We start from the raw sequence: 19,279 nt of genomic DNA on the forward strand, positions 1-19,279 counted from the left end.
ACTTAATTACTCTGGAGACTTCACTGGCCTTTAACTGTGATGAGTGGAACAGAGCAAAGGAAACAGAAGGAAGGTGAAAAGGTTCGAGCCAAAATGGGGTGGACATGCAACGAGAATGAAAAGATTTGAGCTGCTGTGCTTTCTCTCAGAGTTCGAGTTCAGTTAAACTGAAAACAAAGAAAGGCAGCGATTCACCAGAATCAGATGCAACAATGTACTAAAGAAAAACCAAACTCTACAACTACATTTACATGCACACTTATCATAATATCAATATTCGGATTCTATTTACATGTTACAAGTTTGTATTATTTTAATCCTTGTCCACTAGATATTACAAAATTATAATCTGATTATGACACAAACATGTCTAAATACTACCACTCTACATGTCTCAATCTAACTGTTCCTTATTCCCTTGGTGTTAAGTTTAAGAATGCTATTTACATCCCAGTGTCTATATCGGATTATTTAATCGGGTTAATATTGAAATATTGGAGGGTAGCCCATGGCCATGTGGAAAGGAAACTTAGTTTGGGTCAAGAGCTGGAGTACTCCTCAAACAAGGTACCTAATCCTCATTACTCATTATTAACTGGACACTCTAAATTAACCCCAGCCAGACTATTTGGGACCATTTATCCAGTCCCAAGGATAAATAAAATGGGCGTGCCAGGAAGGGCATTCAGCCCTCTGCCAAAATATATAAAAAAAATATGTCATAACACAAATGGATCAGTCTATCACTGATGGGTGGAGGCTCAGATAATTGTCACCACCACCCAACAGAGACATGTTAGAACACTGCTTGGTTGGTAACATTAAAAGAGCGCATTGTTGCATTTGATTCTGGAAAGTCGCACGCCAGACTTAAAAAAACATTCATCAGATGAGGTTAATCTAACTTACGTCCAAGCCTGGTGTTCCTGGAGCTCCCTGCGAATTAAGAACAAGCAACAGTCATCACACGGAAAAAACAACATCATATGAAAATGATGGACATCTGTGTAATTAAATAATCTTTGCAGAGAGTGATTCTGGTTGAGTGTGCTGACACTCACTTTGATGCCTCCAAACAGAGAGTGTGATCTGATAACATGTATAATAACCCTTTAAGGTATGCAACAAGAAAACAAATATTTCTTTGCATTTTTTATTCACTTATGATAACAATAACAAAAATCTATATATTTTATTTTAATTAGACCCTACAGTATTTCAGATACAGCCCTCTACCAAACGGTTGAGATGTTCATAATAAACCTGGTTTGCACAATTCACAAGTCACATTAATCGACATTAATTAAGGAACAAGTGCTTAAATTTTGGGCATGATCCACAGACGCTATCACTGGTTACAACACTCGCTGTCAGGCGGGCCGGCAGGGTCTATTTTGTAGGCACTGAGCTGCCTTGGCGGAGGTCTGTGCTCTCCGAGTGCTTTTTCTAGTTATATATTAAACAACAAAAAAACAACTTACAGGAAGTCCATAAGGTCCCCTCGGCCCTGGCTCGCCCTGTGCTCCTTTCTCACCCTAACAAAAACACATCAGCGTTTGTATATATGATCACTTTGTAAAAGAAGTGATACTAAAACACACACTTCAAATATCCACATGTATCCACAGTGAAATCAAAGGTCAAAGATAAATGTCCGACTTACTATGTCACCCTTTGGTCCAGCAGGACCAGCTGGACCCGTAGGTCCATCCATGCCCTGCAAGAGACGTGTCGTTACGGTGAGTTAACATCATCGGACAGGGGGCAGCTCTTTCAAAGTGGATTTTCCAAAGCAAACAGCAGATGGAAAAGTGATCATGTTTTGCATATACATATATATATAGGGAGAGTATTCCTCATGTACTGTACAACAGAGTACACAGAGTTACAGCTTTTGTACACAGAACAGTTACAACACTGCTGACAGTTAATGTATGAGTGTGTGTTAATGCTGAGTTAATGCAACACAGGACAAACAAGAGCCTGGAAATGTCTGCTGTAACACTTTTTTACGTATGGCTGCTCTTCTGTTGACTGAGCTCAGTGTGGCATGTTCAACTCATGAGAACTGGCTCAAACTTTAAAGGTAGAGTATGCAACATTTTCCAAGAATAATCTCTGTCAATCATCCAGTGACGCACAGGCAAACCTCAGCCCACAATTCCTGCATAATCTACCTTTAAAAAAAAACTGGACATATTTCTTTTCAAACACAATAAAATGAAGTGATATGGGTGAAAACAAATTTGAGTAAAAAAAAAAACAGAGGACTGTGTGGAAAATGTGAGGGAGAGAAGTGAACAAAAGTCGGGTGGTGAAGCCCCCCCTTGGTCACATGACACTCACCCTAATTCCGGGCTTGCCGTCCAAGCCGGAGGCTCCCTGTGTGGTTATGGAGGTATGAGTGACATGAACAAGGTGGGATTAGTACCAGATGAACACTGTTATTAGGACAGGTTGATGGCAGGGTTCACACAACAACTAAATCACACCGTGTGTTACAGTGAAGTAGTCAGCCAAAGCAAATGGACATGAGGACAGAAAAATGTAGTAAACACACACATCCTCAGACATACACACAAAAGTATACATCAGCCATTCCCAAAGTGTGCTCACGGGCCATGACGACACTGCAGGTGGGCTGAGAAAGAAACGTGTTTTTAGTTTTAGATTTTAAAGGTCCAATATTATGGGAAATCAACTTTTTAATACTTATATTTGGGACTCTGGAGGCCCTACTAGTCGCTAAGTATTATCTGCGAAAAGTTCTACTCTTGGCTCCACAGTGCAGCACAGAGTCCTACACAAACTTCCAGCCTCTTATCTGTCCAGTGGTGGTGCTTCATCCTTATGGTATTTTGACCAAAGCATGTCACAGACATGTTCATTAGGACACCAGGGAACTAGGTTAACTTGGAGAAATAGGGTATAATATGGGACCTTTAAGTAATACTTATCAGGAATAAAACAAAGCTTTTAAATGACGTGTTATTTTTCTCTCGTCTCTCCTGCTATAGTAGCAGCCTAGTCCAGCAGAGTGAGCACAATGTTGTAGGTCTGCAACTAACGATTATTTTCATCATCGATGAATCTGTCGATTATTCTCTGGATTAATTGAGTAATCGCTTGTTCCATAAAATGTTGAAAAATGTTGATCTGTGTCACAGATTTAAAAAGATGAAAAATGTGAAAAAACTTGTTTTAATAATAAAAAGATCAAAATATTTGACCAGAGTCGTGATTTAAGGTTTGGGTGGACCTCATGAGGGTTTCCAGATGTCAACATGTGGGAATGGCTGGTATACACTAACGCACGACAACAGAATGTGACAGGGCTAAATTACGACATGAGAGGGATTTCTTTCCATGGATGTGTGAATGAAGACACTGGGGACAAGGAAAAAAATTGGTTGGAGACGTCTTATGTCTGCACTTACAGGAAGACCCAAAGGTCCACGGTCGCCTTTGTGTCCTGCCTCCCCTCTTATACCCTTCACACCGTGCAGCCCGGCTTCACCCTGGGAACAAGGGACACACACACACACACACACACACACACACACACACACACACACACACACACACACACACACACACACACACACACACACACACACACACACACACACACACACACACACACACACACACACACACACACACACACACACACACACACACACACACAAGCAGACGTTAAACAGTTACTGTTACCTGCAGTTGCACCTCAGGACTCGGCCTCCTAACACCGCTCTGTCAGTCCCTCTGTAATTTTCCCTGCAGGTCTTTGCATGTCTGTGCTACATCTGCTGTCACTCCATTTAGAACTTGACTTCCCCTTGGACGTGGCTGCAAAACTATGCAATGCACTCATGCTATTTTGATTAGATCTATCTTTCTATCCATCTACCCATCTATCTATCTATCTATCTATCTATCTATCTCATTTCTTTTACTTATCCTGGTAGACAGATCTCGAAAAACAAGCACCAAAGACAGTACAGATTGGACAAGATAATGTAATGCAAAGACAGTAACAATGTCAACAATAATATGAGGGGAAGAAAAAAAACATGAAACCGACCCAACAATGCCTATATCAGTTTGAAGTAAAGTGTAGTGGAATGTGTGTGTGTGTGTGTGTGTAGGGGTTGTCTCTTGAGATCCATATTTCTATTCATGGTAATAGAACAGTTGCTCATTGGACCTCCAGGTCATTTGAGATTGACAGCCCTGCACTATGTGGTGAAAAGCCATGGTCAACGTGGTATGTAAAAATGTCAGAAAATGAAGTGAAAAGTCTTCCTGTGTGCAAACCTGAAATGAAAGTGTCCCTTTGTTAAAGTACAGATAACTTCACTTCATTGTGCCCTACTCGGGTTAGGATTTACCTTTGGTCCAGGGAAACCATGGGGTCCCTAAAAAATATCAGAGAGAAAGAGTATTATTATTATTATTTTTTTAAATAACCTGGTCTGATCAGTCATTTCATAATGTATAGTTACTTTTGTACCACAGAGACTATACAAAACAATGTGCCAGAACAAGTAGAGCAAGTACAGCACCATGAAATTTTCCACTGGAATGCATTGACAGGTGTGGTTTTTTTTGTCAGTTGTGAGAGTGAAAACTGGGCGACGTCACTGTGGAATCACACAGACAACCGACGGATGCTGACATACAAAGATAGGTTCTTATTCAGAACCTATCTTTGTATTTCAGCACATGAGAAGCTGTGAAGAAAACGCAAGATCCCAGTGTCAACTGTGGATGTTTATCCAAGTACTTTGCGACTGTTTTGGTTCCTGTAATAAAACTAACAAAACCAACCCAGCTACAAGGAGATTAAGATCATTAGCCAACATGTGATGAGTGACGCATTCTTTCAGCGTCTCGGTACATTACCAAACGCTAGGGTTCAAAATCAGTTGGGGCCACATTTTCAAACCAAGAAATTAAGCTTAGTCAGACATTTTCTCTAGCCAGTAAGGCGATGACACGTTTTAAAGCAGCACTGTAAGGTACACCTGAATAGAATCTGAGGCAATAGCAATAAAACTATTTTGGTCACACCTCAAAATTGCATATTTGACACAAACAGAATTTGCCTCTCTTTGATTCTATATGGACACAAGTATTTGGCCACATTGGTTAAGTATGGAATTCAGGTGTTTTAATCAGGCTTTCGGGCCATAGTGCATGTCATACACGACCCACAACCATCTCAGACAACCTTTAACTGACTACAAAAGAACTATCAATGCTATGCTATCAAACCTGCTGCATTCATGGCCAGTGCTACTGTGGGAATTTATGTAGGAATCTTTTAGGGACAGTAAAAAGTATTTTTCTTTTTTTTCCCCCTCTGGTGGGACCACAGGCTGGGCCACTAAGAGGTTGCTTTTGGGCCGCATGGGCCATCATTTGAATAGGCTGGCCATAAGCAATTTACAGGGCAATATCCTCTGATGAGATGTTTTAATGCTTTAAAAACTCACCATGGGTCCTGGTGGTCCATGAGGCCCTGATTGCCCTGGAGAGCCAATGATCTGTAATATATACAGTTTATTATTACATCATAATTAAAAAAATAAAAATAAAAAAATAAATTATATTTTAAAGTAACTGTAAATGGTGAAAGCTTAATCTTAATTGTGACTTACTGAAGAACCCTGAGGACCAGGTAGACCTAAATCTCCCTTTTCACCTTTGGCTCCATTGATACCCTGAGAATAAGCAAAATCTTTACAGTGTAATTGTCACCTCATGGGAGGGTTGAACATTCATTGTAACCATGTCAGGGAAATATATATATTTTTTTTATATTATTATTATTATTATTATTATTATTATTATTTTTTTTTTTTTACAAAATTAGAGTATAATACTTACAGGGAGCCCAGGTAAACCAGTTGTTCCTTTGTCCCCTGAAGCTCCAGGCATCCCCATGTCTCCCTTTGAACCTTTGTAGCCCTGAGAGAAGGAAGCAAAAAGGTCTTTAGGTCTTAAACGAATACCCATTTTTCTTGGTATTCATGAAAGTGAGAGTAAATAATATTTCTTTTAAGTCTCCAACATGTAAATATTAAAAAACAAACAAACGTTGAACATAATCAACAGAAGCTGAAGTAAGTGTATACTGAATATTGGAATGCAGTTGAGGATGGACATACCCTGCCCTAATCCTTGGACATTGGTTACCACTGGTCGCGCTAACCCTAAGCTGAGGACACCGATGTGTAAATAAACATATATTGAATAACCACCAGAGGGCAACGACTACTGGTTGCAAAAAGAAGTCCTTGAAATTCGAAGTCAATAGGAAGATGAGCTTCCACTTGGAAGGTTGACATCAAATTCAAGGACTATTCAATGCCTTTATGTGACCAATTCTCTCAAATTAAAGGACCGAATGTGCTGGCACAGCTTAAGATGGGAGAGCAACTAGTAAGAGCAGCTTCGTCCATGGTGTCCACTTTAATTGCCAACCAACTCAACATTAGTTAGTAGGATTAATAATAATATATTAAATAATAAAATAATAATGTACTTATACTGACTAAAATGAAAGCCATAAAAGACCAACTTACTCGCTCTCCATCGAGTCCAGGGAGACCAGGCATACCACGATCCCCCTGTGACAAAAGAGAAGTCTTTTAACAAACATGATGGGATGCAAGTGCAAACTGATTTAGCAAGCGCAGGATGATTTGTGAACTTTTAAAACGCAACAAAACAAAGAAAAGAAGGAGAAGAAGAAAATCTTCACATATAATTAGTATCAGAGAGAAAAAAATGAATTAGTATTATACCTTTATACCCTGTGGTCCAATTGGCCCTGGAGGCCCAGCAGGACCCTGCACACACACACAGATTTTTTTGTTTGTTCAAACTTCAATTACATAAAACATACATAAAACACCAAACATAAAAAACTATACTTCAGCATAGCTCTGCATGATCAGCTGAATTTGATAATGGGTAAAGAAAACACTGCAACAACACAGCTTACGTATCACACTCAGATGATCCACAAGCAGTGCAAAAATATTAGCTGTCAGTAACCAGTTACCAGGAAGCTCAACTAAAAGACACATGCTGATGTCAAACATGTCAGCCAAATCATTGAGGCGTCAACATATACAGCAGGTGATTTACTGATTAAAGAGTCCACCGACTGGAAACACACAAATATTCACTTATATCGCTGACAGACATTAGCCCAAAGCCACATGACAGATGGAGAGCAAGACATCCACACGATGTGTAAGTCAATGTAAAGACTCATAAACGTTAAGACTGACAGGCCAATATTGTATGTGAAATGAAGGAAACAACGATGTTTGCCAATTCATGCATGCTAAATACCAGTTGTATAGCCTGCAAACAAACACAATAACACAACTTAAAAGTGAGTGTGTGGTAAAGAAAAATGTAATTTTACAGATGCAATTTAGTTAATTTTCCTTCCACGTAACAGCACGAGGTCATTTCTGAAATAAAAATGCAGTGCCAACTCATGTTCTAAAAATATATATATGCAAATATGCGTATATAAATATACACACACACATATATATATATATATATATACATATACACATATATATATATACACACACATAAATATATATACATACATATATATACACACACACACACACACATATACATATATGTATACATATATGCACATATACATACATGTATACACACATATATACATACATACATATATGCACATATATACATACAAATATACACACACACACCCACACATATATATATATATATATATATATATATATATATATGTACATACATACATATATATACACACACACAATACATAGATTAATTGGTTGTGTCTTTGCCCTAAACCTGTATGTACTGCTGTCTGTCTTGGCCAACAGGTTATAAAGATAATAGTGTTAAATATTTGTGGTTGTGGGCAATTATGTTATAAGTTTGAGGGTGTGTCACACATTATTGTCAGTAATTTACCCAAACCTGTTTTAGGATAAGCTCAGACTTTCTTATTGTTTCCACATGTCAGTTGATGATGGATGGAAGGATTATATAAAAAAATAAACTGAAATAAAAAGTATTCTTTGTTTGTATACGCTTAAAGTAAAATGGATGTGTGGGAGTTTTTGTATTCAGACATTGACGAAGCATGAAATGTTGGTCACACCACTGAATTCACTTTCATTCACTTGCACAAATAAAGCAGCGCAGCGCAAACCAGGGTTGACTGGTGTTGAGTTGAGTCCATGCGAGGAACAGACATGAATCACTTGTGAAGATGACACAATGCACAGAATGCACAGAACGCACAGAATACACAGAATACACAGAATACACAGAGCCTAATTACCGTCACTGTAATAGTGGTAATCTTCTGCAGTGGGCCAAAGGAGTGGAAATGGGGAGGAGATGAGAGATAAGTCACACAGATAACAAAACCTCTGTGCCAGCACATTTTCAAATACACCCTCAAAATGAGTCCTCCATTCAAAAGTAAAATAAATGCTTGCGTATTATACAGTATGTAGAAATCAGACGTGCTTGTGTCAACCAAAGACATAGAAAGCGATTAAACTGAGCTAATATACAACTTAAAATCACCGTCATGTCAAAGTCATGTCATTAAATTTCATCATCATCAAATAAGTTTCATCATCTGACCTGTAAAGCCTCCTGAATGTTTCCGTTGTAGTCGATGATTTCCGTCACCCCTTGGTCTCCTTTCTGTCCAGGAGGCCCCTGATCGACGTCAACACATTTAAACACTTTGCACACTGCTCCACATATACTACACACTCCAATGATGAGACCTGGATCAGGATTGAAAGTGGTAGTGGGATCGTGTGTGGATATTGGAGTAAATGCACTGTAAATATGAATTAACGTGTAAGAACAATAAGAAATAATTAAAGAAATGGGACACTTATATTATTTACATTAATTGACTCCCTGGAGCTCATCAGTGAACAATGAAGGATGTGCAAAAACCAGGTTTAAGATTCTTCATTTATGTAATTTTAATTATGATTGGAATCATACCTGAAACCAGCATTACCTCCCTTTGATTGGATAAAGAGCGAATAACAAGCAGAAAGCCCAGTTTGGACATTTAAAAGATAACGCAAGCCCCTGAGATGGACAAAGTGCTGCCCCCTTGTGGCTACAGGAGTAACTGTACAGCTACAACTTTCACTGTTCATGCAACATATAATGAAATCATTAAAGAAATTTGAGACTTTATTATTTATATTATTTACTATAGATATTTACCTTCAGGCCTGCGGCTCCCAAATCCCCTTTATCTCCAGTCTCACCCTGATTTAAGAAGGAAAAGAAAGCTGCTGTTATGACAGTGAGCAAACTGTACAAACTGTATGATATCACTTTTTTATCAGCAACGTTGATGGTGTAAATGTTTCCGAGCAGATGTAGAGAGGAATTAATACTACAAAAAAAACTTAAGATCCTGAATCGCAATATTAAAGATCTCTTATGAATAATCTGTGCTCCACATTGAAAAAAAAACAACACACATTTGTCATGCTCACCTTTGACCCTTTAAAACCAGGTGTACCAGACTCTCCTTGTGAACCCTGCCATGAAAAAATAAATAAATAATTAACAAGGGATTCAGGCAACACGCTGGAAAAAAAACGGAGAAAGAAAACGATGAATAAATCCTTATTTGTCAAAGTAAAAAACCATCAACCTCTCATACTCCTCCTGAGACAGCAGCACAGTCAGCCTCACTAGATTAAGCAGATTTTAATGTACCAGAATACAGACAAGCAGTGGAGAAGTGTTTATTTGAACTCTGGCCTTGATGAAGTAGAGCTCTCACGTTCGGGGATTCTCATCAGATATGAAATGGATGGAAGTTTACACTGGCGTTGAAGCCGTAGCTGCTGTTTCAGTGCCAGACATAAACAATGGTAAACTCATTTATATGTGGTTTACTTTACACAGGCCCCAGGGTAAACAAAAAAAAGACGCCTTACAGACCATAATTGTTTAACCAGCTCTCTTTGTTGACCCAATTTCATCTTGGATAGATGGAACAAAGTCGAACTTTTCAGAATGCACGTTCACTTCCTGTGCTTTGACCAATGACACTCTAGATGGCAGCAAAAACCAATTATGGTGAAAGGTTTAATATCGGAGAATACAGATAGGGAAAAAGCATGCTCATTAATCACTGACCTTTGGTCCGACAGGTCCGAGGTCTCCTCGCTCACCCTTTCCTGGTGGCCCATGATCACCTCTCTCACCCTAAACACAAGAGAGAAATAATGGTACATGTAAATGAAAGGACTCATATTATACACTATTTCTCCAAGTTAACCTAGTTCCCTGGTGTCCTAATGAACATGTCTGTGACATGCTTTGGTCAAAATACCATAAGGATGAAGCACCACAGCAGTTCAATCACCCTGCCAAAACAATCTGTTTAATAGTAACTCTAACCCATCCAACATTAATCCATATACATAATTTAGTGTTTTAATTACAGTACACCATAAGGATGAAGCACCATAGCAGTTCAATCACCCTGCCACAGAGGCTACTGGGAGCTTACAGCAGTTAGATTTTGGAAAAGTGATAATTTGTAGGCTCATTGCCATGTATCCACTGGACAGATAAATCCTCTGAGGCTGGAAGTTTGTGTAGAACTCTGTGCTGCACTGTGGAACCAAGAATAGAACTTTTCGCAAACTTCTGGGTTTTCGGATACCGTTGCCCTCGCCAGCACTCTCGCCTGTTTTACGGACAAAGCGGAGCTCCGCGAGACAACAATTACAGGAATTTATCGCATTGTGACGTCCCAGTGAGCGCCGAAGTCAACATCTCATGTTTTATCTCCTGTACTTAGACTGAGGAGAACCACAAAAACATGAGTGAGTCATCTTTTTTTCACACTTAGCCGACTAATAGGACCTCCAGAGTCCCGAATAGAAGGGTTTAAATGGTTAAAAAGTTGATTTTGCATAATATGTCCACTTTGTATATCCCCATTGTTTCCCATTGGACACTCTCAAATTGACCCCAACATTATATTATTATTATCATTATAGTGTATAAGTATAGTATTATCATTACAGTGTACTCCTCGCAAATGAGATATGCAGATATGCATCACTGAAAAAGCAGGGAGAGGCTTAATAATGTGCAGTATTGACACAACTAAATAATATATACCAAAAGAACTTCCCACCCCCTCTGCTGAGTTTGCTTACTCAACAGATTTACATGGTGAATCGGCTGTCCTTGTAGACATGTTCAAGACTCGCGTAGTTAAATATTTGACTAAAAAAAAAAACCTCTGCTGTGCGCTGACATTCCTTTTTTTTATTTTTTTTAAACTCTCTTAAGGTGAAGTGACTGAAGAAGGCCAATAGATGGCGATGTGGTATAACTCAGCCCATACGTTTGATGACTTACTGCTGATGCTCAAAACCAAGTGGGTCATTATTCAGCAGCAGCAGCACCACTGCACATAAACCTGCAGACTCATAATTTGAAACATGTTTTTAACATTTAAGGAAAACCACTGCAGACGTGAGCGCAAGATTACAAATATTTGTTGCGATGAGTTTTGTCATTTTTGCTCCGATTTAATGAAAACAACATACATATAAATAGACGATGCAAGATTAATGCATCTTAAGTATCAATGGAGCAGAGACAAATGCAGCACAGGGATGATGCAGATATTCATGGATTATTACTATTGCCATGTCATGGCTCAAAGGGAGAAGGTTTACGGCTCATTCCGACTACTTCCATGTGATCTTTTGGCATTAGTGCAGTGATGATTACTGATATGAATAAAACCATAAAATCTGAGAAATCAGCAATTTCAGCGAATTATTACACACTAAGAAATCAAAGTGCGAGACTGTACCTAAAAAGGTACAAATGCTTTGTCGCTCCAGTTAAAATTGTACCTCTAAAGAAACATTTCTGCACCACTAGTGACAAAAATGTACCTGTATACACCAAAAAATGAACAGTGCTTGTACCCTGATAAGGTACAACTGGAGCGACGGCAAAAGGTACAGTCTCGTACTTTGATTTCTTAGTGTGCAGAGGTTTGATTCATGTAAGAAAATCATGATTCTTATCCTCAAAGAGTCTAAATCTATTGAAAATGTCCAGCATAGCCATTTCATTTCAAAAGATCCACATCCTTACAGTGACATAGAAAATAAAGACTTTTCAGTTTTATGAGTAGAATTGAATCATGGTATAGCCTCGTAACTTGTTCAGGTTAGACCCAGGACAAAAAAAAAGAAAGTTAAATGACATTGCCTTTTTTCCAAATAAAGAAATCATAATCAAATCAAATGTGTGATTCTGAAAGATTGACACCTCTAAGAATAGTCTATAAAAGCCCTTCAATACTATTGTCAGATAGAACAGTGTGGATGAACAGGATTCCAGGAGTCACTGTGGAAAAACCACCATCCTACCTTAGTCCCTGGGAGGCCTGGAAGTCCTGGTTCTCCCTGGGGGCCGAGGAAACCAGGCTCACCCTAGGAAAAAAAAAATAAAATAAAAATCAATCAGCAAATATCACAAAATTTCCCTCTTGGTATTTTTTTTGGTTGTCGCACTACTTCGACCTGCAGATACTGAATGGTAAAACACTAAGATGCATGGGCAAACTATTTGAAACAGATATGCATGCTCACACACACTTGCAAGTGCACACAGACTCGCGCTCGGGGACACATGCATGGATCACACACACAAATCTTCAGCTGCATGTTAAAGCATACCATCCGATTTCACTGCAGTCACAAATCACTGGCCTTAGTAGATGTAAAAAAAAAAGTGACCTTGTTAGAAGATTCAAAATTTTATTTCATTTGCATTTTCGCTTCCGAGAGGTGAGCTTACAGCATGAGGTGTGACGCCCCATTTGATTTGATTTGCATTTCATGTAATAGTGATTGGAATATATTACTAAAGCGTCTGCAATCAGAGTTTCCCCTCCCCGTAGCGCAGGAAACTCTGGAAGCCTTTGGACTCGGTAATGAACTCTGGCTTCGCAAACGTCCACATTTATGATTGGATAAGCGGCAAAGAATGTGCAGCGAGCCGAGCTAGGAACCCACGAGTGCTAACGTTAGCAAAAATGATTGTCCGGATCCAATAAGCATTCAGACTCTTAAGTAAAAACAGGAGAATAATAAAAAAAATATGAAATGAAAAGAGTTTTAAAGAAAGACAAAAAAAACAAACGCATGCACAAGAATGACCAACATCAACCACAGCATCTCATCGTGCTTGTTTGAGCGTTCAACATGTTATAACTTCAAGTTAATGAGTGTAAAGAGGTGATTGCTATTCTTAAAGTAGAAGATATGTTGTTTATTTTCTCCATGTGCAGTAAAAAAAAATAAAAGCTCCTTTCTTGAATTGGTAAAAAAGTTGTTTTAGACACACTCAGCATCTTGATGTCAATTCCAGGTCGAGTAGACCTTTTCCACGAATGCAGTGGTCTGATCATTAATTCATAGACCTCTATTGCAGTGTCTCCATCATTGTGTGGTTCGGTTTGGTCCAGTACGGTACCTTTTGGAGATTTGTAGCGTAACCTTCTCGGTTTGTAGCTTGGTTTGTCTCAACGAGACGTCAAGAACATTGAAGAAACACCAACCTCGAGGGACTACGTACCGTGCCGTACGAAACCGAACCGCTCCACTCGGTGGAAACACGGCTTATGTGATTCACAAACCTTACTGAATCCCTTTTCTGGTCTCCTGAGAAAAGCATCAACTGTTTGGCCTTGACACTTTGCCTACACTCTTTCACTTTCTACTGTGCTGGATGTGCACTGCCACTGCCGGCAGAAAATGCGTCATACATAAGACATTGACGTAAGATCGGCTTTTGAGTTTTGCCTTTGGACTCTTCTGCAGACAGGCTGAAGCGGATGGACAGGGACAACACTGGGAGAATGACCGGAGGGGGTAAAAACAGCGAGCATTTACCTTTATCCCTGGGAGTCCAGGCAGCCCTGGAAGTCCTGGCTCTCCCTACACAGGAAGAGTGTGACATGTTACAGCCAAGCCAAGCTAAGCTGAGTCAAGCCTCATCTGAGGGGCTCATCTGTGGGGGTCCTATTAGCTTTATTCCTAATTTTTCGAAGCATTTCCGGCTGCAATTATTCTGCTGTCTACGAGCGTACGTTGACTGTTATTTGCTTGCGGTGAGCACTAGCAGAAGGTACTGCACATGCACTTTCATACCAACTCATGCAGCCATGGCTTGGCGGTGGGATTAGTGCTTGTTAGCCCTCCACAAAGTGCAATAAAGTAGATTTTTTAAAAATGGTTTTCATTGGTTCGGGCAGGTGTGAAAAGTTTGAATTCTTTGGAATTTCTGGATTAAAGCTGCACAAGCGATTGTGGCTCCAAGGTCAGTAGGGTTTGGCAGTGCGAGGAGTTGAGACTCGACTTATTTCTCTGTTACCATTGTGGGGTCATTGTTAAGTTAAGAACTCCGGACTCTCATTTAATCAAAAATCAGAGGTCAAATCCCTTGTTAGGCCTCTGCAAATCCTTCAAAACTAAATTCCTGACGATTGTATTTATGGTATATGAAACGGACTGATTTAGCGCTGCATGAGAATGACCAACACTGTAATGGCACTGCTTTATGTTGCGGTTGCCATCTTGTGAACAAGTTAATATTTTAAGGGCCGTTACGATGGGAAATGCCATTTATAAGTGTGTCAGCACAAGCAGAATGGAGAGATAAGATAAAGTGGTAAAAAAATTATCAAGAATGGGCATTAAAAAAAGACATTTGCTAAAAGCCCTTCTGTCTGTCTTGTCCAAACAGAAAAGAAAAGAGGGGGATTAATGGGGTACAGCACTTTGGATTAAAGTATAATTGAACGGGGGCACGATTGGGATTCTGGCAGCAGTTAATTTGAGGGACATGTTCTTTATTTTGCAGGAATAATTGCTTTTCCTTTTCGCTGCATGCTTGTTTTATTAGTATCTCAGCAACTGCTTCTTCAACAAGAAAGAGATTATTACACCAACAATTGTTCACATTGCAAAAATCTGAGTAGCTGGGCAAATGCAAAGAAATGTCACGGGATGGACCTGCTTCGAGTAGAATTACAGGTCACAGCAGAGCAGCACAAACATTCAGAAATGCTAGGCAAATACCTGGGATCATACATTGGCTCAGAACAGGTACCGGGCCAAAGTAAATGTAAAATGAGTCACATGAGCGCTGTGATGTGTCTACTCAGTGGTAGACCTACTCAGTGTCCCCCCCCCCCCCCCCCCGTGAACAACCACTTTTTTCTTACATTTTTAAACTGGGCTTGGAAAGCTCTTGCGAAAACCTGAGCCGTTTAATTCTCTTGCACAACACACTCGAGTGTCATCTCTAATATGTGCATATTCGCGAGGATGGAAATGGACAGAAAGTCTCTGATCGTCAAATGTTCTTTTCTCACTGCGGTGCAGAAAGCACTGCTAACAAAAACACTAAATATGATCTCAGCACATATGGTTCTTTTGCATGATTTAAAGTGTTTTAGATTAGATCAGACTGTATTGATCCCACATTGGGGAAATTCACTTTTTACAACAGCAGGGGTGGGAGCACTAAACTGAGATATATAATAAGCAATTTAAAATATATAAAATATAAAATTGCACACTGCAAGTATCAAAAATTACTAAAAGAAAATAATATTTATTTACATTCACTACTACTCAAAAGTTTGGGGTCACTTTTTTCAATGAAAATAACACTAAATTAAATCATAAATACACTCTATACATAGTCAATGTGGTAAACGGCTATTCTAGCTGCAAACGTCTGGTTTTTAATGTAATATGTACATAGGTGTATATTCTAATGGTACATTGTGTTAGCAAATGGCGTTAGAAGGCTATTGGATGATTAGAAAACCCTTGAAAACCCCTGTGCAATTATGCTAGCAGTTTTGCTGGTTCTTTGACGAAAGTAAAGTTTATTATTTTGAATAGAAATCATTATTTCCAATGTCTTGACTATATTTTCTATTCATTTTACAACTCTTTTGCTGAATAAAAGTGTGACTTTTAATGGAAAAAACACAAACAAATTGTATAGGTGACCCCAACATTTTTTTCCAACAGTAGTGTATGTTACACACCTAATTAACAGCAGAAGTGAGCAGAACAGGATAAAAGTGCAGTGACACACAATTATTGCACATGTATTGAGTACATATATGACAGGCTAGGGGAATAATATAACCACCACATATAATCCACTTCTATTCCTCATTCTAATCACTCCATCTACCATGTACGAAGAGTAATTTGAGCGTAAAGTGCAGTTATTACCTTGTGTCCACTTCGCCCAGGCTCTCCAGGTTCACCCTGCAACACATGCAAACACACTTTTATCCGGACTCCATCACCTCTTTTTGGAAATCCTTCAACAAGTGTGTTAAGTTTCCTCGTTTCTCTCCATCTTGCAACTTCAGGAAATTGTTATTGGCATGTTTTGTAATTTGAGATAAATACCACGGAGATATTTAAAAATTTCACTAAAGTTCCTGCTACTATAAAACAAGCGGTTAATGTGGTTAATCAGATACGTCGATACCAACGCTCTTTTTTTGATTGTTTTATGAATACTTAATGTGAACGACTTATTATCTTGATGGCCGTTATGATGAGAAATGTATTATTAAAGTGTCAGCACAGGCAGAATGTCTCAATGTTAAAATGACAGACAAGATAAGGCCAAATATTCTATCTTCCTTCTCTCACTGCAGTACTGACACGACATAATAATATGATGAAATCTGCATTATTCCTCATGCTAATAGATGATGCAAACACTTATTTATTTATTTTTTTTAAACCGCTTCATTTCTGGATCGGGCTACATCAGCTCTCTGGAAGTGCGACAACACGCGTGTTAAGTTTCCTCGTTTCCCCTCCGTCTTACAACTTGTTGGTCATTTCAGGAAATTGTTATTGGCATGTTTTGTAACTTGAGATAAATACACAGCGCTATTTCACAAAAGTTCCTGCTACTATGATTTATTAAATTTAGTGTATCCACCACCAAGCTTATTAGAAGTAGGCATTTTCCAGTTCCGTCTCAGTCTCCTCATAATTAAAAAAAGAAATGGAACGGCCTTTTTTTTTGGATATATTTTATTTTCGAAAGCTTTATTTGTGTGCATCAGAAATTCAAAAAATGCTACGGTTATAGCTCTACTACACAGTTTAATTGGACTAATGTCCCTGTTTTAGTATACAAGCACTAGCCAGGAACTGGTTTATAAAATTAAGTTTAGCGTATCCACCACCAAGCTTATTAGTGGTAGAGATTTCCCGGTTCTAGTTGAAAATTACGTCGCAGACCAAAACAACTTTAGGTGGTGGCTAGCTGTTAGCTAGTTGTTAGCATGTCCGTCACAAGTCCAAAATTTGGAAAGCTAACATTTTTGACTGACTATAATGTCTTTACATGTATTTTAAAAGTTCAGGTTAGGCCAAACGGACAATATATTTTTTTTTTATCTCAAGAAAGTTCCTGTTACTATCGATACCAACAACATTTTATTGTTGTTTATTATTTATTACCCCCCCCCCCATTCATATGTAATGGATTTGTAGTAAATGTAGAAATGTTCATGTCTTCTCAATATTATTATCGTTTTTAATTAGGTAACTGTTTTCTTTTTGTGGGGGGGAGATGCTTGTGTCTGTATGAACTGTGTATTTCTTTTTCACCAGTAAATAAAAATGAATAAAAAAAAACAGACACTGAAAAAGCTTTATCGCTCTCACCTTGATGCCGTCTGCAGAGGAGCCTGCATCTCCCTAAGAAAAACGTAGAAAAAGAGAATGAAATATAGTCAAAAGTGTCACTTTCAAACAAGTACAGGTATTACTGTCCAATGATGGTTAAAAAGAAAAACCATAATAGAACCCTATACATTCACAGATTAACAGTACGTCATCACAAAAGCTGGTGAGAGCATCTTTATTGCCAACAGTTTTCACACTGAGTGCAGCTGCATAGTAGTGATGACGTGTGGGCTGAAATTTCACACTAAATAAAGAACAACCATAACAGTAAATGAGGTAAGGGGGGGGGGGGGGGGTGGGGGGCTTGATTCTTTTACTCTACTAAGAGCAGCCATTTAAACACACATTTCATGACGTTTTTTCCTCAGGTAGGGTGTGGAACCAGAGCAAACTCAAATCACATTTTTCCTCATGTAGTCATCCAGATGACCAGGACCAAGCCCTTTCTTCTTATATGCATCACTACTGTAGCGTACAGTTAAAACAGACGTAAAATAAAGGGGCCAATGAGTGCAATTATGGGCGGTTGGTGGGAAAACGGGGCTGTGGAGAAGGAGACGGGGTCTGCAGCTCTGGTGTGGACTGTGGTTTTCTACGACACACACACACACACACACACACACACACACACACACACACACACACGCCTAACGCTCAGAAGTTGCAGGAGGAATGTCTCTCGCCCTCAGCATTTTATGGCAGTCATTACAATGCATAGCACACAAGGCAATGTTTAATTGCGGTGCTGTTTACAGCTGGGCTTTGTTGCACACACACACACACACAAGGGCGTCTCCATCCTCATCTGAAAAATTTGGGCACGGTTACAAGTACGTATGCTACAATGGATCCTGATGATGCAAAGAGGATGGACTTTCAGAGTTGGCTGTGAAAGCAGGAAGTCGATAAATTAAAGTTAGCATGCGTTTTTGCATGAAATAAACAGTTTTCAACACATATTTAAAAAAGCAGCGTGGATGAGATGTGGTTAACACAAATAACACACAATAAAAGAGGCGGATTATCCTGACTTTTTGCCGTGTTGTGTTGAACAACCGTTTCCACAAACTAACCCCAACAAAGAAGGAGCTGGTTTGCACCCGTTTCTTTTTTAATTGGAGGCTTTGTAAGACTATCACATATCTATATTGATCGATAAAATCAACTTAAACTGTATTTAGAAAGTAAATGGCAAATGGTCTGTTTTTATACTGCATAGCACCTTTTTTTTTAGTCTTGATAACCATTCAAAGCTGCTTTACACTACAGTTTATGCCATTCACCCATTCATACACCCTATCTGCGCTTTTTCTATCACACATCTTTCATATTTTCATATTTCTCCATGTTTTATTAATTTTTTTCTTAAATGACCTTGCCGATAATATTAGAAAGTGCTATATAAA

At 38.9% G+C, this 19,279-nt stretch overlaps 1 protein-coding gene across 1 annotated transcript in view; it reads right to left on the reverse strand.

Annotated features, from left to right (window-relative positions):
• The window catches only part of col25a1 (collagen type XXV alpha 1 chain), a gene marked incomplete at both ends in the record, with an annotated part of 168,435 nt that overhangs the window by 6,089 nt on the left and 143,067 nt on the right, over positions 1-19,279 (reverse strand). Inside the window, 20 exons of the mRNA XM_083885827.1 lie at positions 910-936; positions 1,482-1,535; positions 1,664-1,717; positions 2,347-2,382; positions 3,438-3,518; positions 4,392-4,418; positions 5,499-5,549; positions 5,664-5,726; positions 5,893-5,973; positions 6,591-6,635; positions 6,813-6,857; positions 8,378-8,401; positions 8,689-8,766; positions 9,298-9,342; positions 9,576-9,620; positions 10,228-10,296; positions 12,498-12,560; positions 14,025-14,069; positions 16,389-16,424; positions 17,853-17,885. Coding sequence (XP_083741953.1) covers positions 910-936; positions 1,482-1,535; positions 1,664-1,717; positions 2,347-2,382; positions 3,438-3,518; positions 4,392-4,418; positions 5,499-5,549; positions 5,664-5,726; positions 5,893-5,973; positions 6,591-6,635; positions 6,813-6,857; positions 8,378-8,401; positions 8,689-8,766; positions 9,298-9,342; positions 9,576-9,620; positions 10,228-10,296; positions 12,498-12,560; positions 14,025-14,069; positions 16,389-16,424; positions 17,853-17,885 — 1,002 coding nt within the window. The remainder of the gene's footprint in view (positions 1-909; positions 937-1,481; positions 1,536-1,663; positions 1,718-2,346; positions 2,383-3,437; positions 3,519-4,391; positions 4,419-5,498; positions 5,550-5,663; positions 5,727-5,892; positions 5,974-6,590; positions 6,636-6,812; positions 6,858-8,377; positions 8,402-8,688; positions 8,767-9,297; positions 9,343-9,575; positions 9,621-10,227; positions 10,297-12,497; positions 12,561-14,024; positions 14,070-16,388; positions 16,425-17,852; positions 17,886-19,279) is intronic.

Source organism: Microchirus variegatus (assembly GCF_963457635.1).
Source record: "Microchirus variegatus genome assembly, chromosome: 2".
Classification (NCBI taxonomy): domain Eukaryota; kingdom Metazoa; phylum Chordata; class Actinopteri; order Pleuronectiformes; family Soleidae; genus Microchirus; species Microchirus variegatus.